Source organism: Carettochelys insculpta, chromosome 9 (assembly GCF_033958435.1).
Source record: "Carettochelys insculpta isolate YL-2023 chromosome 9, ASM3395843v1, whole genome shotgun sequence".
NCBI classification, from domain to species: domain Eukaryota; kingdom Metazoa; phylum Chordata; order Testudines; family Carettochelyidae; genus Carettochelys; species Carettochelys insculpta.
In genome coordinates this window covers 64,275,177-64,300,853 of record NC_134145.1, presented here as the reverse complement: position 1 = coordinate 64,300,853, position 25,677 = coordinate 64,275,177, and the positions used below count along the sequence as shown (strand labels likewise).

Sequence of the window (25,677 nt, the reverse complement as noted above, 5' to 3'; positions counted from 1 at the left end):
TCTTGCAGCTCTCCAGTATCACTCTCTAGTTAGCTAAATCTCTGTCCCGCCCACTTGCTTGATGAGTTTGCTGCAGAACTTCCTCTGTTTGGCAACGGGGTATTGACAAGCTCTCTTCCTCTTTCTTCTCCCCATAGAGCTGTTTGTTCCCCTGTGCTATCAGACTGACTCGTTAAGGCTGGGAGCAGGGGAAGATTTAGGGATTTAGAGCTTTCCCAGCAAGGATGACAGCAGGAGCAAGAGTTATGTTCAGACTTATATCATACTTTATATATGGCTAAATGGGTTGCAAACAACCACAGCTTTAAATTACTGTTCACAAGGAACAAACGGCCAGATGAAGTAGAAACCCAGTACATCATAGGCAGAGATACACTGCATAAGAATTGGGTTAGACAAGAATGTTAATAAGCAAAATAGCTAGTCTAAATGCTTGGCAAAGCAGCAAGAAAATAACAGCTTAGTCCTGAAACCACTGTCATCAGAGTAGTAATTCTGTACTGATCATGTCCTGCTTAAAAAGAGGCCTGGATCTAGGCTAGAAAAAGCCTCCTGTAATGTGGCCAACAATTCTGTCTGTTAGTTCTTCCAGCTTGGGGATGCAGCCTTTGAGCTTGATCCTGAAGCTGTGTTGGATCCTATATACTTTCTGTTGTGACTGGTTTATATATGCATTGGGTGGCTCTGTTCCTGCTGTGCGAGTTTTCTTGTTTCATGATGCTTCTGACCTCCTTTAGCCTTGATTTTGTAGGTAGGCAAATTCCTCACTCCTGTTTCTGTTTATCCTGAGGTCACAATTTGTTTTCTTTATGAGGTGTCTCAGCAAGTCTCATCAGACAGTAGATACAAAACCACTCTTCTGAAATGGATTTTATTAATACAATTGGAAATCAAAGAAGCTATAGAAAATAGCAGTGCACTTGCCAAGACAGCAAAGAGCTCTACTAAATAGGCCCACGGCTTAAATTACCAAATATTTCACTTTGTCATTGACCAGAGTGTTCAGAACATACAGTGAGATGAGGAAGCTGTTGGCAGTGGTGGTGAAGTACCTTGCTAAATTTGTACGGGGTCTTGTGCAATAGAGTACATTTTTGCTCACTTTGTATGCACTCAGGGCAGAATTTTGACGCATTAGGGATAGTCAGGGGGTTGGGTGTGCTTGCTCTAAACCAGAGGATAAACCAAAAAAACCTTTCCAAACCCTTTAGCTGCTCTCGCTCTCTCTTGGGTTTGGCAAAAGTCAGAATTCACAAGAGATCAAAAATGCAGTAACAGCCCCAGGCTCACATCATGCTATGCACCCCAGTAATCTCCCAGCAGCTAAGACACTGAACAAATGCCAAGTACTCCCCTGCACAGTTGCCAAATTTTGTGCATAGCCATGTTCTATCTCTGCCTCCACTTGGGGCACGATAGGATGTGGATCATATGCAGAATTCCGTGGTTATATGCAAATCAAAAACTTGGATAGATGCTGCTCAGGCTCCTCTCTTGAAGCCCCATGGAATGGCTTAAAACCAGCTTGGTCCTATGGAGCAACAGGATGATGGCAAGAGGTTTCCAGGCCCCTCTGAATTCATTAGCCTGTCCTCTTTTCTCCAGGATTTTGGCCATCCTTCCTCTCCTCCTCCTCCCCCCCCCCCCCCCCCCCCCCCCCCGATAGACCCAACAGGCTTTTCCCCAGCCTCACAGACTTCCTGTGTTGAGATGAGTGCCCCAGACTGCCTGTAGGGCCCAGCCTACAAAGAGGAGCTCCGGGAGGGGAGGTACATGTCTTTGCAGACCTGCTGGGTCAATCCCAAATCAAGAAGTGGAAAACATCTGCTTGAAACATGAACTCTGCACAGGTGGCAGCCTTTCCCTCCAAGGATGAGAGTTGTTGATGCAGCTTCATCCTCTCCCCTGGAGTTATTGGAAGGAAATTGGAAAGAGAGGAGCTCCTCAAAGGGAGGGGCGCTCGCTCTCTTCTCCATCTAGAATCCAGGGGCAGAAGGTGGCGCTATGTTCCCCAGTGTCCCAGACTCCTCTGGTGGAGTTGTGCTGTGTGGACAGAAAGCTGGCCATGGCTTGTATGGGCAGGAAACACAAAGCTGAGTCTCACCAACCACACGGATTTCCAGCCCTGTTGTTGTTCGTGATAACTCTTGTTTATTGGTATTACTTTCGTATCTTGGACCAGGACCCCCACCATGCTTGGTGTTGTACAAATACAGAACAGAAAGACTGCCTCTGCCCTGAAGTGCTTACAAGATAAACAGTAAAAAGAAATGTAACAGCTAAGCAGAGAATCCTGCTCTTGCCCTCGAGGTCTAGTTTTGGGAGTGGGAAGGAAAAAGCTGATTAAAACCTGTCCCGGAATATTGATGAGCTGCCTCAGCTCTGCCATGGGAGCTACGCTTTCCCACCACGGATCCTCTAATCAAAGAGAAAGGAGGTGTCCAGTGGGTGTAAGCACGCTAGGAAATTCCTCCCTTAGCATACCAAATTAGAACGATCCATTTCCTCCTGTGTTGTCCCAGATGAGATCTCCTATACTCTGAATGGGAAACTCCCATGAAAATTAAAAATCTGGAGAGATTGGCTACAGTAATCTGCAGACAGATAAATTGCACGGCTGAAAGCTCCCAAAGTGAATGTAGTACTGTCTGGTGAAGAGCAGCCATTCCAAATGAGAGGACATTTCTTTTGAAGGGTCCCACAAAAAGAGGGTAAACACAACAATCAAAGAGAAACAATGACTTGGGCAGCAGCTTTCATGTGTTCTTGTTCTTTCTTAGGCATTGAACTTGAGAGCGTTGTGTGAATTCAGTGCCTTGGATTTCCAGCTGTTTGTTTTAATTTAAGTAACTATCTTTAGTGTGTTTAGTGGGGGGCAGAGGGAATGAACCTCTATTGTGAAACTTTTGAGAGCCTGCACTAAGGCATGGTAGGCTGAAATAGTAGGCTGCAGCTGTGAAGGAAAAATGTGGGTTGAGCTAATTTCTGACTAAAGTATTTGTGCTGGAAAGTAGCCCAGAAGGAGTAAAGGAGAAGCTTTAATTAGAAACAGCTGCTGGGCTGATGCGGCATATAAGAGACTTTTCCACTTCAAATTCTTTGTAGCTTTCAAAAATCATAACTGGAAATAGCCTATGTATGAAACTTGTCCTTAAATAAATGATTAAGTTCTTGCTGAAGTAGGCAAAGAAATCTCACATGCTTCTAGAAAGTGCCAGGACAAACTTCAGGCTCTCATCACAGTTCCTGAGGGTTATAGGGAAAACAGGAGAAAAAAGTGGCTTTTGTTTGGAAAGGGTATTATTTCATGTTCTGAGCCTGTCATTTTGGAGTCGACACAAGCTGCTGCAATTTTAAGCTGCTCTCTAGACAAGTGGCTTTTTATGAAAAGAACTTGAAAGAGCCAAACTTTCTGTGCCTCATTACTAGGGAAACCGATCCGAGTTCATAGCAGTGGTTGGTGGATTAGAAGCATTGAAATCCAGCTCTGCTTCTGTCCTCCAAGTTGCCATGCATAACCTCATCCATGCTTCTGGTGACATGAGGGGATGTGTGTGCAGCGTCTTCTGCTTCTCTGTATATTGTCTTATTAGGCTTATGCAGTAAACCAGTGTTATCTGTACCTTCCTTACTTTTATTCTCATTTATGCCACGTCTGGTGGCAGTCCTGTGCTAAGCTGTGCTCTGAGCAGAGTTAGACCGTACACTGGTGTAAGTCTCTCATTGCTGTCTGTGGAATGTTAGACCGCTGGGAGGATGATGTCCAGGCAGGCTAAGAGGTGACCCCACAGGGAGTGCCTTCTCACTCCCACTAGTTGTCAGTTCACTTTTGTGGGTAATCTTGGACATTAAATATAACCTATAAAATGTACATCAGTGGTTGGGCTCTGGATACCCAAGACTGCCTTGTGAATGAGGAAAAGAAAATCTGAAACAGCCTTTCAAGCGTCATTTTTGGGGCAAAAAAAGTGAACTTACTTCAAAGCAGAGTTTATGATACTCTGATGAGGTGGCCTACGATGGCATATAGCCCATTTGCATCTGTTCTTAACAGACAGTTCCAACAGCTGGTGATGGGGCACAAAATGGAGGGAGGGCTCTGAGTGATTGTAGAGAATTCTTTCCCAGATGTCTGGCTGTTGAGTCCTGCCACATGCTCAGGAGCTAACCAGTCACCATCTTTAGGGCTGGGAATGAATTTCCCACCTGGCCTCTGGCAGAGAATAGATCCTAAGGTGTTTTGGGTTTTTTAACCTTCCTGTGTAGCATGAGCCACAGGTCACCCATTCCTCTAAATTAGAGGAAACATGGCTTCTTTGTAACTTGAAGTCTTTATGTCCAAATTTGAGGATGTCAGTGATTTAGACTGAGGATCTGGTCCTTTTACAGGAGTGGTGGAGGGGAGGAGATTCTGTGGTCTGCAGATCAGACTAGAGGATTAGGGTGGTTCCTCCAGACCTTAATGTCAATGTGCCTTACAGCCGTTGAGATTAGTTGCAGAGCTTGAGCCCTCGTCCCCTAAGGAGACAGAGTATTTTCAGACTTTGCTTCCCCGGATTTGTTAACCTTGGCTCACGCTCCATTTCTGTTGTGTTCTCCTGAACTACTACTGGGGTGGAAGGCTAGGAGTAGATTGGAGAGGGTTATGGGAGAATTTTAGTTTGGGGACATGACGGGGATGGATGGAGAGGACGTTCTATTTAGGGCATTGTTGCCTATGTATAGTATATGGAATAGTTACTCTTTGTACATGTATCCAAAGCTTTTTCACAGGCGGTAAGACAAGAAGAGACCATTGGGGTGATGAAGTCTGATTTCCTGTACAGCACAGGCCACAGGACGACCCTTAGTTACTTAATGTCTGTTTCTATAAAAATTGTAATTTTTAATTTTTTGGTGAAGGAGAATCCACCACAACCCCTGGTAAATTGTTCCAGTGACTAATTACTCTCATTTTCTAAAAAAAAAGTTGCCTTTATTTCTAGTCTGTTTGCCTAGCTTCAACATTCAGCCTCTGAGATCCGTGTAGGAAACTCCTGCCTGAAGAGGACTTCCTGGTTACAGTTGCAATTTTTAATGCATCAGATGGGTGCATTTTAAACAAATCATTTAACAGTTGATTTCAGTTCTGTTGCTGCTAGATAAGTTGCCTTGGACCACACTAGAGAACTAACTATTTTTCTTGAGTCATAATTTCCCTCCCCTAGATCTGCGTAACGATCACTGACTTAATTTGGAATTACTCATATCCTGGACTTGAGAAAACAGAGCATCTGGAGTTCATCCCTAAAATATTTGTCATGTGTATCATGTCTGATGTGCCTAGTTGTCTCTTAGGCAAGATGTACATATTTTGATTTCTCATCAAAGTATCTAAACTGTAGAAAAACCTGCAGATCTACAGTCTAATTTTCTCTGTCTTTGATATTTTGTCCTATGTACATTTTGCAGAGGTTGAAGGGGTGGGAAGTCAGTGTCTGTCTGTCTGTCATTTGGGGGAAGGGAGGGATAGGATGAAGGTTTTGCCATTCAGTAAATATAAATGGGCATTCGTTGAGTATTATATATGAATTAATATTATGACCTTATACTTTCAGTGTGCTCACTTAGGACAGTCATAAATAGCGGAAGGGCTTTCCTATATGTGGTGTATGCATTTGAGTCTGTCATGCTGCCCTGTAGGTAGGGAAAAAGCCTTGATGTCAGTAGTGTCAGGACTGGGACCTCCGACAGGAGCAGCTTGCATTGTGAGGAGCTGTGTGAACACTCCAGTAGTCATGATTTCCATTCTCTTGCAGGTGTCCAGAGGGCTTTGTTGGTGACTACTGTCAGTACCGAAACCCTTGTGAAGGCTATACCTGTCAGCATGGAGGGACCTGTGAAACCACATCTGTGATAGGAAAAGCCACTTGTAAATGTGCTCCAGGATTCACAGGCGAGGACTGTAGCTACTTTGACTCTCACATTTGCTTTGTGTCTCGCCCCTGCTTAAATGGAGGGACTTGCCAACTGCTTCCCCACAACATGTATGAGTGTGTCTGTCCACCAGGTTACACAGGTGGGACTTTGTAACAGTGCCCTTAGTCTCTCCCCTCCCCCCATTTGCGGTATCTTTTAGCTGGATGTACACTCCTAAAAATGCTCTAATGTTATCATTGATGATTAGCCTTGGAAGAGACCACAAGAGAGAGTCTGCAAGTTGCTCTCAAACTAATAGCCTGAGGGTTTTGTTGGTTTGTTTGGGTGGTTGTTTGTTTGTAATTTCTCACACTATATCTCCTGGTAAATGAGTGGTAGGAGATATTGCATGGGAATTTCCTTTTTTAAAGCCAAAGTTTTGGCCGTTCATCCTTCACAGCAACACTTTAAAATACAAATGTATTTAATCTCTTATGGCTTGTCTGTTGGGAAAGCTGACCTCAGTAGCTATTCTAGAAAAAAGTGTCTACCTTGGGAGTTATTGCAGAATAGCTACTGCACTTTAAATGTATGCTCTCAATCCTGAGTAACTGCCTCGTAGGCAAGCCCTAGAACATCTAATGGAGCAACTTTGGCCAGCACCAACTTCCAGTAGAGCAGCTTATTTCTGTGACAATCAAAAGTTCAGAAACCCGCTTTTATCCTTAGAGTTACATGTGGAAGAGTGGAGTATCATTCCAGTTCCTGGATTGCTACTCGTAAATCACAGGGTTCTCTATCTTGCTGTACCCACCTCAACAGAGAAGAGCTAAATTAGACTGGTGGTTTCAGTTGGAAATGTTTGTGGTTTAGATCCAGCTGTAACATTGCAGTTTGCAACAATGGGTATATGCAGAAAGACATCTCTGCATTGGGGTGTCATGGGGATGGATGCAGGGAAGTCTGCATCTTCCAGCCAAACAATTTCTGGTTGATGCAAGCTCCCATTTTTCTTGCTTCCACAGGAAAGGACTGCCAGTGGATTGATGTTTGTGCATCTCAGCCATGTGCCAATGGAAGCACGTGCATAACATCTGGAAGCGGGTTCTCCTGCACCTGCCCCACAGGCTATACTGGCCCAACGTGCAAAATTGACGTGAATGAATGTGCCACACCAGGACAATGCCAACACGGTGGAAGCTGTCAAAATTTGCCGGGTTCTTACCAGTGCCAGTGCAAGCCAGGCTTTACAGGTCACCGCTGTGAGAGCACGTACATGCCATGTTCACCATCACCATGTATGAATGGAGGCACGTGTCATCAAACCAGTGACTTTACCTATGAGTGCAACTGTCTGCCAGGTAAATATTTATACCTTCCCCATTATCATCTCGGTCAAGTTGGGAAATCAACCAGTTCAGATTTGTTGTTTCTGATATGTGGTACCCCTACAATGAGGGAATGGGGTTGGGGCCAGGAGAAAAGGAACATACATTTGGCCAAGGAAGAGAGCTGAGATGAGCTGAGACCTTACTTGTGGTGGGCTCACTGTTTCGTAATGTGAAAGAGGAGGAGCCTCCTAGTGATAAGGAAGGAGAAAGGGGTGAAGAGTTGCAGGAATGGAAGGCTCGTGGGAAGAAAACATAGTTTTGGGGGTTCAGGAGAGAAGGCTGAGTCTGTCTGTTTAATATTGTTGAAGAAATAAATTGCTCAAATTCACTGGCTTCTGAGACCTCTTCATTTCTCAGCTTAATGTTGCTTTCATGTGAACCTGTTGCCTTTAGTGTCCATCTTTACAGAAAACAGAAAGCCTGGGTTTGCAGCTGGCAGGCTCAGGCTTCGTCAGTGAACCTCAAGTTCCTTGACCTGGAGCTGTTTGGCCTCTGAGGGGCCAAAAGGTGTGCCGTGCCTGGCGCTAGAAGTATTGTAGAGGAGACAGGAGAGCAGCCAGCTCAAAGGCAGTGAGACTGCTCCCATGAGTGAAGTGACCTTGTCTTGCAGGGTGCAGGATTAGATGGGAGCACCTTGCACCTTTCCCTGCAGACCAGTATGGGGTGGCTAAAATTTGGACCTTAAAAGTAGTAAGAAAATGAAGACAAAGTTACTTTGGTATCACACTTGTGCCATTTTTATAGTTCCCATTCATGTGACTGATTACACAATGCGCACATTGTGGTGAGCTCTTGTTTCTCTGGAGTGTCTCTCCTTGGTACTTCCTGACTGATGTTCATGGCCACAGCAGTGTTGTGTTGCTGTAACTTGGTTTACAAAACTTCCCATCTAAAAAGAACAAAGGGAAAAAAGATTGGTGAGGCCAGAGTACGTCCACTGTCTGCCCAGGTAAAGACAAGGATGTCCTGGGAGTCCTCATCCCAGTGCAACGAAGGGCATGCCAAGAAATGGCCGAGGTGTTGGGAGATAGTTCCTGGTGGCCTGACTCCTGCTCCCTTCTGGTGAGAGGGACAGGGGTCAGCAGAGGAGTGTGAGGACCACTGGAGATTGAGAGAGATGATAGAAAGGGTTGGAAGCAGGGAGCAATGGCCATGCAGTACAGGGTTGTCAACAGCATTCTCTTTGGTGATGTAGCTACTCTGAATACACAGAGCAGCGGTTTGGAAAACTTTTGGGTTCTCAACTCATTTGTGTGTGTTTTATATAATCCAGATGTTGCAATAATTTAAGTCACATTGCTGAAATCAGGGGAAGTTCCAGAATTGTAGAGGCAAACCTACCAAAAGCTATGCTAGTTCAAACCGTTCTCCTCCTGGTATAATTCCACCCATGCTAGAGTTTGTACTGGTGTAATTCCCTTTTCCTCCAGTTTGTCACATGGGTGAAAAACCTGTGCAGACCCTCCTGAATTCTAAACAGATGGAAAGTTTCTCAGGTCAATCAGTTGTCAAAAATGACACTTACGAGATAGAGGTTTAACTTACAGCATTTTAAACTCCCTTTTAAATGTGGTGAGAATGAGTTTTATAGCTCTAACTCTGTGACAAATAAGGAATTGTTTTGGCAACAGAATGTTAAACAAGTCAATAGAGGAAGTTGGTGGCTGGGAAAGTGATTATTCATTGTTATCCATCTCAATAATTACCCACTTGCTAAGATAAGAACCCTAGGGAATTCCAAGAGCTTGTCCAGGAAAGAATCCGTCAGTTCAGACCAGACTGTGTGAGAACTGGAATACCTCGTGGAAAGAGGAAATAACATCATGTATTCACTAGCATTTATTACCATGTCATAGAACTGTGGCCTCAAACTGCTCATTCTTTAAAGCCAAGCATCCTAGAAAGTGACACAAAGGGCATATTGCATAGAATGGCCTGTCCTGGCTGGTGCAATGCAGGGCTTTTCCTGTGGTCTTGGGAGACACCAGTCTCTCTAAAGGTATTGTCTACACAGCTACTGGGAGCATGCCTCCCAGTGAGAGAAGACCAACATATGCTAGTTCTGCTGAAATTGGCATGGGGCTGCAGACGCATGGGAGATGGCTTGGGTTAACTACCTGAGTGAATACCTACCTGCAGGCTGCGCCCAAGAGGACAGGGAGACAGAAATCAATATCCGGCGTATGGAGGCAGCAAAATAACGAATTCTGTTGCAGCTTAGGAAAATGTCAAGAGTCATAGTGGCAGAATCAGTGCATGGGGCCCTGACTGACATGAGTGGGGGCAGTTTGTCCGTGTGCATTATTTCAGGCTTGTGACAGGCTAATGTAGCCATAAATGCACTGCTTTGCACATTGAGAACCTCTGGCATGCATCTTGACCAGAAGGGCTACAAATCTAACCTGTAACAAAGAAAGCTGAACTTTTTTAGGACAGTTCTGCTGCAAAAGGTGAATTCCTGTGCAAATTCAGCCATGGTATTGTAGAGTGTACATGGCATGCAATATGCCTAAATTTTACACCTCTAAAGTTACAAGTGTGTTTATAAGGCAAATTGGAAATAAAGCAAATTGGATTGAGCATTTGCGAGATCAGAAATTACCAAAAATGTGACCATTTGTGTTTTTTGAAGCTCTAACTCCAAAATGGTGTAAACTTAGATACTTCAGATCCATCTTTGGTAAGGTGCATGGGGCTTTTGGCTAAGATTGCTGGTAGTTTCTGTTCAAAGCCATTTCCATATGTGTTTTGAGTACTTCATTATTCAAGGCAGCATCTGACTTGTGCGTGCTATAGGAAATGTAGACTAAAAGATGTGTGGTTTCAAAATATCTAGTATGCGATGCACTGTTTGTAATGCCTATTTAAAGTTGGCACAAACTTTGTAAAGTGTACATGGTACTTTTGCAGATTTATTGTATTGGTCTAACTGACATGCAGCTTCCCTAATGATTGTAGTCCTTTGTGACTGGCATCCACAGATAAATGCCAAGACAAGAACTAGTAACTGGTAAAGTATTCTCTTTTCTCTTCCACTAACTGCTCTTAGTGATGTTCTGCATGAGTTATTTACCTAAACTTTGCAAACCTTCTGCAAGGCAGACAGATATGGATACCAGTATTGTGGGCTGCGGGGTGGAACTGCAGCGCGGAAGTCACTTGCAACGTTGCCTTTGGCAAGCCAACTATCAGAACTAGGATCAGTGTGGTGGTAGTGCCTAGGAATCAGCCGAGGACCAGAGACCCATTGTACTGGGTGCTGTGCAGTCAAGAGCACCATACTGTCTCTGAAGTCAACAAGAAATCTTGAGGCACCTTATAGACTAACAGATACTTTGGAGCATAAGCTTTCGTGGGCAAAGACCTGCTTCATCAGATGCATGACATGGGTCTTTGCCCACGAAAGCTTATGCTCCAAAGTATCTGTTAGTGTATAAGGTGCCACAAGACTTCTTGTTGTTCTCGACGCTACAGACTAACATGGCTCCCTCTGATGCTAGTCTCTGAAGCGCTTACCATCTACATAGACCAGACAAGAGGTAGAGGTAAGGGTTAACATGCAAGCCCAGTGATCAGTGGACCAAATTTATGTGAGTGGAGTTGTGTTTGTGCAAGAGGCACTAGCTGTAGCCGCAACATGTTCGTCCACTGAGGCAACGGGGAAGTCTCTGGAGGCAACAGAGATGGGGGACCAGCTATTACGTATTGGCTAAGGTGGGGCAAGTCAATCTGCTGGGATATGTTCTGGTTGCTTGGTCTGGCCCTTTCCCCCCAGACCTGGGAGAGTCCAGATCCACAGAGAGACCTTGTTACTGACAAGTCTTTATGGCTCCAGTGTGCAGCTGGGCAAGCGTGTTAAACATCACTTCCCGCAGAAAGGTAATGCTCTTTGATGAACCCCAGAACATCATTTCAGTCTTGTGTGTTTCAAATTTTGCCAGGCTTTGAAGGAAGCACCTGTGAGCAGAATATCGACGACTGCCCAAATCATAATTGCCAGAATGGCGGGGTATGTGTGGATGGTGTGAACACTTACAACTGCCACTGCCTCCCACAGTGGACAGGTAGGTTCTGTGTACCCTATTTCTGCTGGGACTCTCTGGCGTAGAAGGCTGGGATGTGAAACCTTTTACTCAAATATTTAAATCTAGTTTAGGGTGGGAGTGGCGAAAAGCTATTTGCACCCACTAACTGCTGAATAGCCTGTGAATGCTGAGTGTCGGGGACGTTCTTAGCGGATGGTGATCACTCTGAAGCTGACACTGTAACGGAGGGTGATTTTTCCATTTTACTACTGTCTGATGGTCCCAACTGGTTAGACATACTGATGATTGGGAGGGGAGAGAGACGACATGGGAATTGTACGGTGCTTGTGCTGTGGCATTTCTTTTCTATGGATCAACAGCCATGGAGGCTTTTACCAGCATTAAAGAAATATAAAACCAAAGTGACAATCTTCTCTTGTGACTGCTGCAGGAGGCTGTTAAATTGCAGCCGTAGCGCACATTTTGCAGCTCGCATAAAAATGCAGCTCTACTGTGCCCAAAGTGGTGTGGAGTTTGGGAAAATAGTGTATGTGATGTAACAGAGCAGCCTGTCGGGCACGCTGTCCTATTGAACTCTAAGATGATTCCGGCCCCCATAAAGAGCAAAACCAAGTACATGCATCACTGTGATTATGGCATAGTTAGCATGGTTTGCAACTGACTTTAGTTGACTGTAAATTTGATTCCACTTCAAAATCCACAAGTAAAGAAATAGCCACAAAACAAGCAGTCTGCCTCTGAAGCCAACATAGAATTTTTCCTACAAATGGAAAGTGAAATGGACAACTTGTTCTTGACTTATTTACTCTAATTACAAGCTTCTTGTACTTTTGTGGACCTCTAATGCTCTTGGCTCCTTATAAAACAGACAAAGCTTAACTGGACTTTCCTATGAGATTTAATAATCTTCAGTGCTGTACGCTAGATTGGGCCATACTGAAGTGTTTTTAAAATATGGTCAGCAGCTCAGGCAAGCTTGAGGTAGGGGATTTTGCTGCTGGAGACTGAAGGTTTCATAAAATTTATTTTAGCTTTTTTCCTGCCAGAGATAATCACCTCATTGTAAACAAGTTGTAAAGGAGGGTTGTCATTGGAAAATAAATGAAAGCTCCATCAGCAAGGAAGGCTTCCCACAGCCTGACTTGTAAGACTTTCTCTGTGTCTGAGCTAAGGGAAAGAATGGAGGGAAATATTTGTCTGAAGAGTGGCTGCTTATCCCTTCCCTAACCTCAGCTTGTGTGCGTATAAGCCAAAAGTCTGTAGAGAGGGAGAGCTCTTCCCTTGCCACTTAGGAGACTTGCAGGGTGGAAGGCTGAAGAGGGCAGGTGCTCTGAGGGCACAAGGGAGGTAGGGAGTGGGAAGGCCCTAGTGAATATTTAGAGCTCTCTCACTACGCTGTGAACTTTAAAAGATTGGCTGTGACCGGCAGGGTCATGAAGACTTAGGTTAATATGGGGATCCTCTGGAGCCTTAGATTTATTGTGGTGCCCTTCTGACCACTCTCATGACCCTTCGTAATAGTCTCCTGAGGAGGCCACTTTGCCTTTTGAGGCATCATGAGCCTAGTTAGACGTACAGGTGGTTTGCAGGGGCCACTGACTAGTCCATCCTTAGGCTCCCATGCGGGAGGGGTTGGCAAAGGGCCTGGAGCCTGCTAAGGCTTGTGGGGGCCTTGCTGCTGTGGTTTAATTCTCAAGACTTTCAGAGGCAAAGGGTGGATTCCTCCCAGCTCCAGGGAGCCCACTGAGTTGTGTGTGGCTAGACTCAGGAAGCTCGTCATGAGCCTTTGAAGGCCCTCAAAGGGGCAGCAGCAGTTGGCCAGGCAGAACCCCTTCTCCACAGGAGACAGGTGCTCCGTGGAGGACCTGCCACGTGCATTACAGTGCTCCCTGTCTGCAGAAGCGAGGGAAAGGGAAGGAGTGCCTCAGGCCTTGTCCCTTTGCTCTCAAGAACTAGACTAAATAGCGACAAAGCACGTTTGTGCAGGAATTCCCTTCACTTCAAGGCACAGTTAAGATCCAGCACAGGGGAGCTTTGTGAACATTACCTGTCAAGCACTCCGAGTTTTCAGACCCCGTGGACTTCAGCTGCTAGAAGAGTTCAAGCCAAATGTCTACCAATGCAACCAGCTAAGGCTGCTTTATGGATAACAAGCACTTTCACTTGCAGCAACATCGCTGAACTGATGGCTTGAAATGCGTGAAATGCTGAGGACATTAAATGCCTTGCACAAGGTTTTAACACCTCACTGAAAGTGGTCCAGCGGCATGTCCAATGGCACGTGCCAATCCACTATCATTATCACCGGACAACGGCAACAATGTGCCGCGATCATGTAAATGCATTTCCATTGAAAGAGCAAAGGTTGGGCTGGGGCTAAAAAAGCCCAGTTGGTATTGGAGGCACATGTGTACAAGACACACCAGACTGATGTTCTCCAGCATGCATTGCCAGTAATTTACAGTGCACAAATGGTTAAGCAGGGAGGGTGACTCCTAAGGCAGAGTTACAGCGCCTGGGTTGCTTTAACATTGACTGTCCACACCTTCAGGTTGTTGGATTTATTTTAGGTTCACCATGACTCTGACATTCTGCATTGATAATCTTTAACTTGTAAAGTTCATTTACAGGAATATACATTCAATCCATCTGACTTTCGTGTGGCCTTAGTTTCATTTTTAACTTACTCCCTTTTTTGGGGAAAAGTATGTAGTCACAATTTATATATGTGTAGCCAACCTTGTTACTCCACTTGGCTTGTGCAGGTGTTAAGTTTTTGTAAAATGCTTGGAGGACGTAAGGACTAAGCATTAGTAGTGTTCATCTACAGCTGCCTCTTAGAGTGTTGTCAAACTGTGTCCAGTTGAAAGTGCTTTGCAGATATATTTGCAATTTGAATGTCTCCTTTATAGCAAATCAGTCTTAACCTGTGTGTCCCATCCAGTGTGGAATACTGTTATGGATACCGCATGAAATCTGCGCTGTGTCTTGTGAAGAGTAACATAATGTGGCACCTCCTTGTTGAAGAGGCTGTCTGCCAGTCTCGATTCTTTGTGGTCTGGCCCAACTCACATTGCGCACATGAACTTTTCTGTTGGTGCCCAAATTCAACCTTTCAGAGGCTGTTTGGTGCTTTCACCCTAGTCCTCCTGCCCCTGCAGCAAAGCCAGCAGTCTGGAGACCCCCAGTTTGCTGGGGAATGCTCTTGGGGTTTCCTTTCCTTGACTCCTCTTCTCTGAGGACTCTATCCCGCTTTCATTGTGCATTGGCCATAGTTGTCCAAGGGGAAGAGTAGGAAGCAGCCCACAGGAACCTGGTTACTGTCTGGTTCTGCTGCTTCTGGTAATGCAGTCTTTCAGTTGTGGGCTGGTCCACGCAGAGCGAGTGGCAGACTGCTCTGCCACTGATAGGGCCCAGGGCTGGGACGCAGAGGAGTAGGTTGGGTCTGTGTCTGCCCTGCCATCCCACCTCTGAGGTGGCAGTACTTTTCCTTAGGCCAGGAGGTCTGTGCTTGTCAGCCGTTCCTGCCAGGGCCCCAGAGGCAATGTGTGCCCCCCGCCCCAACCAGCTCCTGTCAAACTCCATGTGGCCCTGACTGAGGCTGGGATGTGTGTCACTAGCCATGGTATTTATGGAAATTGGGATGGAAGTATCGTTATTTCAACACACCGGTAGGAGTGGTGATCACCCTTTCCTTTCCTTGACATGCTTGGGAGGACAACAACCCCAGCAGCAGCTCTCTAGAGATGTCATAAGGACTTGACCGTAACCCTGGTTCATGGACAACAGTTCTCTGTGCTCTGTGAGGTAGAGAGCGCACCTGTTAATCCACGGGGCCTCTGCATTCAGAGTGTATGCACAGGTATATGGGGCTGGGGTGGCTGAATCCAGCAGTTCACTTCAGCTCAGGATTGTACTCAAGAAGTGGACTTGTCTCGAGTGAACTGCTCTTACTGTAAGCTTCTCTTCAGGCCGGGGGTTGATGCTTTGTACTTCAGGGATTGTGACTCTGGTCCTGTGCTTCTCATCTTTTGCCCCAAGGGCAGTGCTTTTGACAGGAATGTTCAAAGGTAACCACAGGAGTTGAGCGCCCAGCTCCCACTGAATTACCATGGGTTCTGGGCACATTTTAATCCCTGTGCGCATGAGCCTGTCCTCTGTGCTGATGCATGAAAGTGCCACATTGTGGCTGGCAGCCCCCATCAGGAATTTGGTCAAGTCAGCCTGAGACGGCGTCACTTGTCTCTGCCAAGAAGACTGACAAATATCAAAACCTCGAGTGAAAAAACTGCTCTAGGATCTTGTGTTCTCATTTTTAAATGTACTCTGTGGACAGAAACCACTTTCAGCGTCTGTTGCAGAAATAGATCTAGTGACAAGGAATATTAATTGGAGGAGAGGGGAATGTGCTATGCACAGGATAACTTTCAGCTTCAGAGTAAGTCTCCATAACATTTCAAATGACAAAATGAAGGCTTTAAATTAGCCAGGTTAGAAAGGTGGGACTGGCCCTGAAATCTCAGCCTACCTCATCCCTAAAATACCGAATATATTTGCTTCTAACTTGAGAGACATTTTAAATCCAGAGCCGTCAGTGAGTGGTATAGTGTTTGAGAAGTAGGCTTTTAATCTGATGCTGGCAGGGAGCCACATCATGGGAACGTGAGGAGCAATGAACAGCCTTGCGCTAATGTGTAGGGACTGGTCAGGAGCTATGGGAGAGTGCAGCCCTTTGGGTGATTAGCACAGAGGACAGGGGAAAGGTTGGGTTATGATCCCTTTTCTCTTCTGCCCCCTGCACAAATGCGCAGAGCTAGCCAATAGAGGGGGTAGGTACATCCCACCCTGCAAAGGTGGCAGAGCTGCAGCTCAGGATGGCAGATCCTAGGTGACCCCAGAAGGGGCTCCAACATACTCGTCTGCAGGTAATCCTGGAGTGTGCCATTCACATTCAGCTTCACCCGCAGTGTGAGGGCAGATTCATGTTCAAAGGGATTTAAACTCCTGCTTTAGCAAGGACTGCACTGAGTATGAATTATGAAATATCAGCCAGATCTCAATTTTGTTCTGCGGTTCTTGCTGGTTCCACTTATGAGCCTGGATGGCAGAGGGACCGCTAAGGCAGTGTTTTCTCAACCTTTTTTTAAATAAAGTATCCATTTAGACATCACGTGTACCACCTGTTGAGAAACATGGTCCTAAGGTAATCTGAGGTCTTGGAACAAGCGCCAGTCAACCTTTCCAGATCACTGGACTTTTTGCAGGAGTCAGCTTTGTTTTGCATAGCACCAAGTAACACCTCTCTTAAAAGCTGCTTACTTAGAAAACCATGCAAAAATCCCACCGGTTACTATTACTGAGAACTTGCTGCCTTTCTAGCATCTTATTATCAAAGCAATGAATTGGAATAGAAATCATGTACTTACATTTCAGCGTAAGGCATATGAAGCAGTAGAAGCAAGTCATTGTCTGACTGAACTTTTAGGTTGTACTGACTTTACTAGTGTTTCTGTGTAGCCTTGGTTGAGAAACATTGCTCTAGGGAAGCCGTGCAACTTTAACATGTCAAATGTTCTCTGGTCAATGAGCATCTGTCAACCCAGGACACTCACGTGTCTTGTTCACCACGTACATGAGGGATCTCCCAGCTTTGGAAGCACTCTCTGAATGTGCTGAGCAGTCTCCAGAGCAGCTTGTTCAGTGGCACTGAAAGATGTGCATACACTTGTTTCCAAAATGAAGAGGACTGGGCTGCCTGATACTGAGCCCGGGTTATGCACTCTGAGAGGAGACTAACAGATAAGACCATTGCTCTAACTCCTACTGACATTGGCTTTGGTCACGCTCTCCTGCTAAGGCCTTGTCTACACTTACAAGTTAGGCTGGCAAAGGTGTGATTCCTCATTCTCCCTCCCCTGTACCTTGAACATAGCTATGCAGAAGCCCTAATGTAGATGTCCTGTTTTGTTTGTAGAAAGTAGTCTGTTCAGGGAACTGTATAAGCAGTCTCTTCACTGGGGCAGTTTGCTGGTACCTACATACCCCTTCAAGTGAAGCCCAGTCTTCAAGTGAGGTGATTAACATCTTTAGGTAATTAATAAAATTACACTGCCATATTTGCTTGAGAATATGGAGCATTTGTGTGACATTTAGCTGTAACTGTTATATTTTGTCTTACAGATTTTCCCACTTACTAGGTCTTTCCCAAATTTACTGTGTTTTCTAGAGGAAGTGAAGAGAGAGGGGATGGACGAGATGAAGAGTGGTTTAATGTGGTGATGTATCTCCTTTCCACCACTTCTCCATCGCCATCCCACCCCAAAGCACTTCACCAGCCACCATCCTGTCAGAGTACTCCTTCATTCCATTCCACAAGCAACTCTCCACCTCATTCATTGTCCTCCTTTGTAACAGTGCCTCCACAGAGCCCCGCGTTTGGATGTGCATGTGCAATGAGCGGCTCATGGAACTGTTTTTGGCCATTAGCTGGTGTTTAGTGCTGTTAACAATTCACTAAAGCCCAATGTTTTAAGTCAGAAGGCTTAAAATCCTCTCTAACAGTCCGTTGGTTCCTCTGTCTGCTCCCGGAGTGGTCATGAAATTTTCCTTGTCTTCCATCTAATCTACTTTTAATTCAGACTCAGGCCTTTATATTTGGTGATAGAATCATACTGTAGTGTTTGCTAGATTGGGTGACTCCTGCATTGCTCGAGATGGCAGATCATCAATAAACATTGTGTTTGAGTCATTCCAATCACTTGGGTAAGTTCATTGTTTCAGATAGACCTAAAAGGTGCCCTTCATACCTTGGGGGAAGAGCCACTCTGCTGCTGGCAGCTGTGATGCCTACTGGTTCCTCAGAAAGGTACCAGAAAAGACATGAATCCAATGACGGGTTCTGGTGGTGCATGAGTTCAAGGAGACCTCTTCCTGAAAAGCTCCCCAGGGGTGAATAGTGTGCCCAGTAAGCCTCCCCCCAGACTGAGAGGGGTATGTGTGGTCATAGTGCCATGTGGAGAATTATGGAAACAAGTTCTAGGAGAAAACAAAACAGGCATGTAGCACCTTAAAGACTAACAAAGTGATTTATTAGGTGATGAGCTTTTGTGGGGCAGACCCACTTCAGATCTGGAGATAGTGCTGTACTGGTAACGGCACTGAAAGTGAATTGACATGACGATTGTATAAGAGGCAGGTACAGACAAAAAAAACGTAAATGACAACTGGCAAATCAGATACATAGGACGGAAGCAAGGGGGGAATGAAGCCAGGGTGGAAGGGGAAGAGAAAATTACTTACTGCAAGTGTAAATTAAGTGTCTTGCCTGAGATCATTATTAATATCAAAGATGAGGAAGTTGTCTTTGTAATGCACCTGATGAAACGGGTCTTTGCCCACGAAAGCTTATGCTCCAAAATATCTGTTAGTCAATAAGGTGCCCCAAGACTTCTTGTTGTTCTCGAAGCTACAGACTAACACAGCTCCTCTCTGATACTTGTCTTTGTAGTGTGTAAGGTATCTGCTATCTCTGTTAAGACCAAGTTGCGAAGTGTTGAATTTGAGCATAAACTCTAGTTCACATTTTTCCTTTTGTAATCTGCTGTTAAGGAGGCTCTGAGTGAGAGGCCTGTTATTTCCTACAGACAACCACCTAACCTCAGGAAAATTCTCCCTAGCAATCAGAGGCCATACCACAATAATACTAATCCTGGAATTTTTCCTTGCAACAAATGTCATTGCCAACTCTGTCTTACGTATTTATTCTGGAGACACCGTCACTGTATCTAACCACGTAAATTACAGGTTCATGGGCTCATACTCCTGTACCTCAACCAATATTATATATGACATCATGTGCCAGCAATGCCCCTCTGCTATGTACGTTGGACAGACTGGACAGTCACTTCACCAAAGAATGAGTGGACACAAAGCAGACATTAGGAATCTGAGTACACATAAACATGACAGTGAGCATTTCAAAGGAGTGGGCCACACTGTTAAAGATCTGAGAACGCGTCTTCAAACCAAGAGACTTTAATACCAGATTACAAAGGGAAACATCTGAATTAAAGTTAATGCTAAAATTCGGGTTTTGTCTGAAGAAAATGGGATATGCCTGATGTAGAGTGGGATTCTTGTTGGAGGGAGAACCACCAATAAGCTGTGCTTTTTGGAGGTACATCTGCCCCGTTTCTCTGGATGTGACAGTCTTGGCTGCTTCTGTAACCACCCGCTGGTGGACTTGACCTGGGACCTCTGGAGCCTCTACAGTTCGAGCTAAAAGCCAGCTGGCTCTCAGATAAAGATGTAGAGAAGACTTTCTTTCTCTGTGCAAGTGGTCTAGGTGCCACTATGGGACAGTGAACTGGACCTGGTAGGTGCGTGGGTTACACTTCCTCATCTCCAAGCAGTGACACGCTTTCTCAGAACTTGGAGTGCCTAATGGCCACTGTTCTCTTGCCACAGCTGCCTTGCTAACAAAGCCATACAAATTTTTGGCATTTCTGGGTTGAGAAGTATGGTGATATCAGTGAGGACTTGATGGAGCTAGTTAAAGAAGGTGGGAATCACCCTGACACTTAGTTTTGCATCAAAGAAATTGAATCACTTATACCAGGTTCCCAGGGAGCGTTTCTATTTTTTCTCCCCCTTACACTAGGACCAGCCTTACACTAGGGCTGGTTTTGTTGAACATCTTCATTAATGACCCGGAGGAGGGGACGTAATGCACCCACAGCTAGTTTGCGGATGACACTCAGATGTGGGGAGAGTGAGGCTGACGGGTAGGGATATTGTCCTGGGTGACCTAGACAAATTGGAGAATGGGGCCAAAAGAAATCTAATGAGGTTCAACAAGCACCGCTGCAGGCTGGGGATCAAGTGGCTAAGCAGCAGTTCTGCTGAAAAGGACCTGGGGATTATGGTGGCCAAGGAGATGGATATGAGTCAGTGTGCCCTTGTTGCCCAGAAGGCTACCAGCAATTGGACTGCATTAGGAAAAGCATTGGTAGCAAATTGAGGGAAGTGATTATTTCCCTCTGTTTGGCACTGGTGAGGCCACATCTGTACTATTGCATCCAGTTTTGGACCTCCACTACAGAAGAGAGGTGGACAAATTGGAGAGAGGCCAACAGAGGGCAGAGAAAATGATTAGGGGGCTGGAGGACATGACTTATGAGAAGAGGCTGAGGGAAATGGGCTTATTTAGTCTACAGAAGAGAAGAATGGGGCGGGAGGTGGTGGAGTTTGGTAGCACTCTAACAACCTGAGGGGTTGTTCCAAAGAGGATGGTGTTAGGCTTGTTAGGCTGTTCTCAGTGGTGGCAGATGATTGAGCAAGGAGCAGTTGTTTCAAGTTGCAGTGGTGTAGGTCTAGGTTGGATATTAGAAAAATCTATTTCATTAGGAGCCCAGTAGTGAAGTGTTGGAATGGGTCACCTTGGGAGGTGGGGGAATCTCTATCCTTAGAGGTCTTTAAGGCCCCTGGGCTGGGATGACTTAGTTTGGAGTTGGTCCTGGTTTGAGCAGGGGGTTGGACTAGATGCCTTCCTGAGGTCTCTTCCAGCCCTCATCTTCTGCAGGGGAGAGAGAATTTGCACGGCAGAGGGAAGGAAGGGAAATGTGTTGAACAGGAAGGTGAGAGAAACGGGGCTTTATGCTCAACTTTATTGTACCGCAACCCCCTTCTGAGAACAAAAATTGCTGCATGCCCCCCAGGCAGAGGACCGAAGCCTGAGCACAACTGAGTCCCTTCATCCCAGGCAGGGGGACCAAAGTCCAGGGGCTTTAACCCCAGGCAAGGTGTAACCTGAGCCCCATCACCCCAGGCTGAAGCCCTTGGGCTTAATCATAGAAGATTAGTGGTACAAGCTTCTGCTTTGGCCCTGTGCAGTGGGGGTTGGGCATCAACCCTGGGTGCTGCAAATCTAAGTCAGTCTTGGCAACCCCATTAAAATGGGGTTGTGCCCCACTCTGGGGTTCTGACCCACAGTGTGAGAACCACTGCTCTAGGGTGGAGCATGGCTCTAGTAATGCAAAGCGTCTGTAAACCCAGCATGACTGGGCAGTGCACTCCAGCTGCCTTGTGTTGCACTAAAGCTGTGTGAAGTGTCCAGAACCCAACTGAATCTGGGAGTGAGAGTTATCATTTGCAAAAATAAAATGCAGGGTGGACCCTAAAGATCTTCGCACCAGTAGCGTTTTAGCCTAAAACAAAGTCGTGTTTGCTGCACCTCTTGTTCAGGGCCCAGATTTATAATCTGCATAGGGAAATACTGAGACAAACACCACTAAATTGGACCTACAGTTGAGCACACATCAATACATTTAGAACCGCTGTTTTTGTGTGCTGGGGCTTGCTGCTGGTACTGAGTACCGGCACCTCAGCAGCCCCAGCCGCAGTATTGATTGGGGTTGGGGAGTGGGGAGCCACCTGAGTACTCCCCCCGCCTCCCTTTTTTTAAAAAAAAAAAAAAAAAAAAAAAAAAAGGCACTTTTTAGAGCATACATTACTGGGCTGCAGTTATCCTCCAAATGAGCATTGTGGATCCAGGAAATTCAGAGTGAAAGTTAAGAGAGTCCAAGCATATTTGGAAATGCACAGTTAAGTCACCTGAACAACCTTAACTCTGGTATGTAGCATCCCCATGAGGAGAAAATATGTATACTTGCTAGATGTAGAACTTTAAAATTCAATTCAGTCTGCTTCAGGATCACAGTCAATAAAATGCCTTCGGTTACTGCATGACATCACTGCAGGCATTATACGCCTACGTTCATCAGATTTGGAAAAAAAAAATTCCATCTGCACTTTTGGTGCTTTCACAGCAGCCCCTAGCAGGTTCAGAAAAATTCCCAAGTGTGTCTGAAACTGGTGCCATTTTCTTGAGCCTTTTCTTTGTAAATTCAGTGGACTTGGAAGAGAAAATAATCAGCTGATCTTTGATTGTAAATACCACTCAGAAGGCAAAAAAATATAGCGTTGTTAATTTCAAGAGCATCCAGTTCAGACTGAGGGAATGTTTACACAGGAAAAGCTTATGCACACTTTTTCCTGTGTAGACATAAGCTGAGTTTGTTCAGGCTTTTATCCATGTCTGGTTTATGCAGGGTACATCCAGAGACATAATCCAAATGTTCTAAGGACAGGAGCCTGCAAAACTTTCTCATATTCCCTTGCATATATTCTTTCAAGGCAGCGTCTCCCCCCTTCCAGGGCTGGGAAGGTGTGGAGTTCAGGTTCACAGTAGAAAGGCTCCTGGGCATTTACCTACTGAGGCTATGAACATGGAAACCAGCCATGTTCATGGCTTTTGTGAAGTAGCTGTGGCTGCTAAGGGCTGACCTGGGACACTGACTGTTCAGAAAGGCATTGGTAAGCTGACTAGGTTGTCTGTTAGCGCTGTGTCATTCTCAAGGGGCTTATTTGTTACAAGTAGGTCTCTCTTCACTCATCAATGGGTGGGTTGTCTCTCCTTGGAGATGACAACAGCCATGGCTACCTGGGCTTGTTTAATTCATTAGGGTTTTCTCAGAGGTGCTCCCAATGCAAATCATTTTCTATTCCACAAACTTCATAACCTGGATCCTGTGGGCCTGCCAGGTGTTTGGGATCTCTGCCTCTCCCTCAGTTAGCAGAGTGGTATCTTGGGCCAGTCTTCCCCTGCTGTTCAGTTAACCGTGTCCCCCTCGACTCACCAGGTCAGTTCTGCACTGAGGATGTGGATGAATGTCAGCTCCAGCCCAATGCTTGTCTGAATGGTGGGACCTGCACCAACCACAATGGAGGCCACAGTTGCGTCTGCGTCAATGGCTGGAGTGGGGAGGACTGCAGTAAGAACATTGATGACTGTTCCAATACCCCCTGTGCTGCTGGGTCTACTTGCATTGACCGTGTGGCCTCGTTTACGTGTGTCTGTCCGGAAGGAAAGACGGGTAAGGACAAGAAATGTGTACGTCTCTGGGATTGCTGCTCTATGCTGCTGTCAGACAGCCAGAGGGGTGGGATGCCATTTCTGAAGTAAACAGATATCTGCCTCTGTGAAAAGAGTTACTCCTTTCTGGCTCAGCTCCTCTGTCATGTGAGAGAGTGCAGTGTGTGGTAGAGTGCTGTCTCCTGGGGACATTTTAGGCATTGGAGGGGCGGGGGGTGAGTCCCTGGGCAAGTGCTCATAGAACAGGAACCAAGGAGTACAGGGTCCTGGATTTTGCACCTCCTGTGCCTCAGGGATTACACACCCCTACAACTAATGTGAGGAGCTGAGACCTGGCTGCACACAGGAGCAGTGTGGCTTTAAAGCTGCCTTACCTGGCACAATGGGAAATCCCTGCAGGTGTCAATGAGAAATGAAGAGCAGTGTTGCTCCGGGGGGCGCCTCCTGGGCATCATGGAGGCTGTGAAATAGCTCCTGACCAAGCTGTGAGCTGAGGAGGGGGGCTACATTTGTGTGTTTGGCAGAAAGCCCACTATGCCAGCCCGTGAAGGGGCAAGAGCCTCTAGGTAGTATGAGCTGCTCCCCAGCAGATGCTTTCAGTGTGGTGGAACAGGAGGAGAGCTGACAAATGCTTTGGAACCACAGCCGTGTGACATGTTGTTTGTATTGTGCTGTACAGCACATGGTCGGATTGCAATGGCTAATGTCTGCAGGAGACAGCTTCCGTCCTGGTACCAGCCATCTCTTGGCATGGGAAAGGTGGCCTAGATTCAAAAATCAGAGCAGAGAAAGCTCCGTGTGCTATGCACCCTGATGAATGGGTTTCATTCTCCTGCATGAATGGCTTAGTGTGACCTTCTTTGGATCTGTAGGTCTCCTGTGCCACTTGGATGATGCATGTGTGAGCAACCCCTGCCTGATGGGAGCCCTCTGTGATACCAACCCTCTGAACGGACACTACATCTGCACCTGTCCCCAGGGCTACAAAGGAGCAGACTGCACAGAGGATGTGGACGAGTGTGCTCTGGGTGAGTTCCTATCTGTAAGAGAGGGTTCTTCTGGGGGGCACCACTGAAAGTGTCGATTCAGAGCAAACTCCTTAGAGACGGGGCTGCCACTGCTCAGGACTGGGTTCCTCTGCTGTAAGGCACCAAGCCAGTCACCAAGAGTGCTTCTGTTCGCCATGCTGGCTCGCAAGATGTCATATAAGCAATTCCCACAAACAGTCCTGTTCTCCAGTACCCCCTCCAATAGCCTCATTATACAGATAGGAGCTTGTGAAAACCAGTCCCAGCGAATAAAAAGGTTCTTCTGGTCCCAAAGGACCAGTCATATGCCCACAATATCAAGAAGAGGGTCTGCCCCACAAAAGCTCATCACCTAATAAATTATTTTGTTAGTCTTTAATGTGCTATATGACTGCTCTTTTGTTTTATTCATAATAAGAAATAAAAAGAGGGTAAGCTTTAAAAATGTTGAAAGCATCAAATGCCTATCACAATTGCCAAGTTTTTGGCTCAGGGTTGTAGCAGTGATGGAATAAGCTGCTGGCTTAAGTCAAGCCTCTGGAGTGCATTTGCAGCTTGGATGGGTCGTTCAGTCTTTGGTTTAGAGCTTCAGGTAGTAGCAAAGATCTTCCAGAGGTAAGAAGCAGAATTAAAGACAAAAGGGAGTGGTTTTCAGGGCTGCCTCCTGCCACGTGCAGAGAATCCCTTGGCTGTTGCAGTGGAGAAGTAAAGCAACGAGATGGTATTTGGAGTCACATGGGCAAGTCACCAGTCTGTGTGTGACTCAGCTGTTTACAGGTGGAGGCCATTGCTCCTGTTCTAGTCTGAACGTTCAGAGGAAGTCTCATCAGCGGTGGACTGGCACCTCCCCTGGCCCATGGTCAGACCAGTACTTCCCTTCAGCTTGAGTAGTCTCTTCACAGTGCGTTGGCCACACCTCCGGCTGGTGTCTCCCTAAAGCAAACATTTGCAATCCATGTACAGAGCCAATACACACAATGTCAAACACGCAAGTGCCACATGCCTACGAGTAGCATGATCATAACCAGTGAACCACGCGCTTCACAGAGACACTTCGCTCGGCACACTTAGTGCCAGATTTGTTGGAAATATATAACAGTGTTTGCAGTAATGATCTGTATGGTCATAGTTTAATCCAGTAACATCACACCATGTGCTATTTGTGCATTGGCTAATAGGTAGATACGTGGATCTTCAGAAACTGATGGAGGGAGGCGTAGGAACAGCAGGTGGAAGTGCTTGGCCTGGTCGAGGCTACCAAGCCAGGGTACAGTTCATACTTCCATCAGCAGTTTGATGTATGTTGCACTTCTGGTCCTCAGAGCACTTTACAGACACTGTTACGTCGCCCCAGCTCTGAAAAGTGGGCAAGAATGACCACT

The 25,677-nt window shown here is 46.0% G+C and overlaps 1 protein-coding gene across 7 annotated transcripts in view; it reads left to right on the top strand.

Annotated features, from left to right (window-relative positions):
• The window catches only part of NOTCH2 (notch receptor 2), a 97,830-nt gene that overhangs the window by 23,005 nt on the left and 49,148 nt on the right, over positions 1–25,677 (top strand). Inside the window, exons 3-7 of one of the 7 annotated variants that reach the window (XM_075002166.1) lie at positions 5,799–5,935; positions 6,924–7,259; positions 11,231–11,353; positions 23,035–23,268; positions 24,140–24,295. In XM_075002166.1, the coding sequence (XP_074858267.1) occupies positions 5,799–5,935; positions 6,924–7,259; positions 11,231–11,353; positions 23,035–23,268; positions 24,140–24,295 (986 nt within the window). Of the gene's footprint in view, positions 1–5,798; positions 6,059–6,923; positions 7,260–11,230; positions 11,354–17,309; positions 17,426–17,515; positions 18,305–23,034; positions 23,269–24,139; positions 24,296–25,677 lie in introns of those variants that run through there. The other 6 variants (XM_075002165.1, XM_075002167.1, XM_075002170.1 and 3 more) reach the window with 6 other exon arrangements.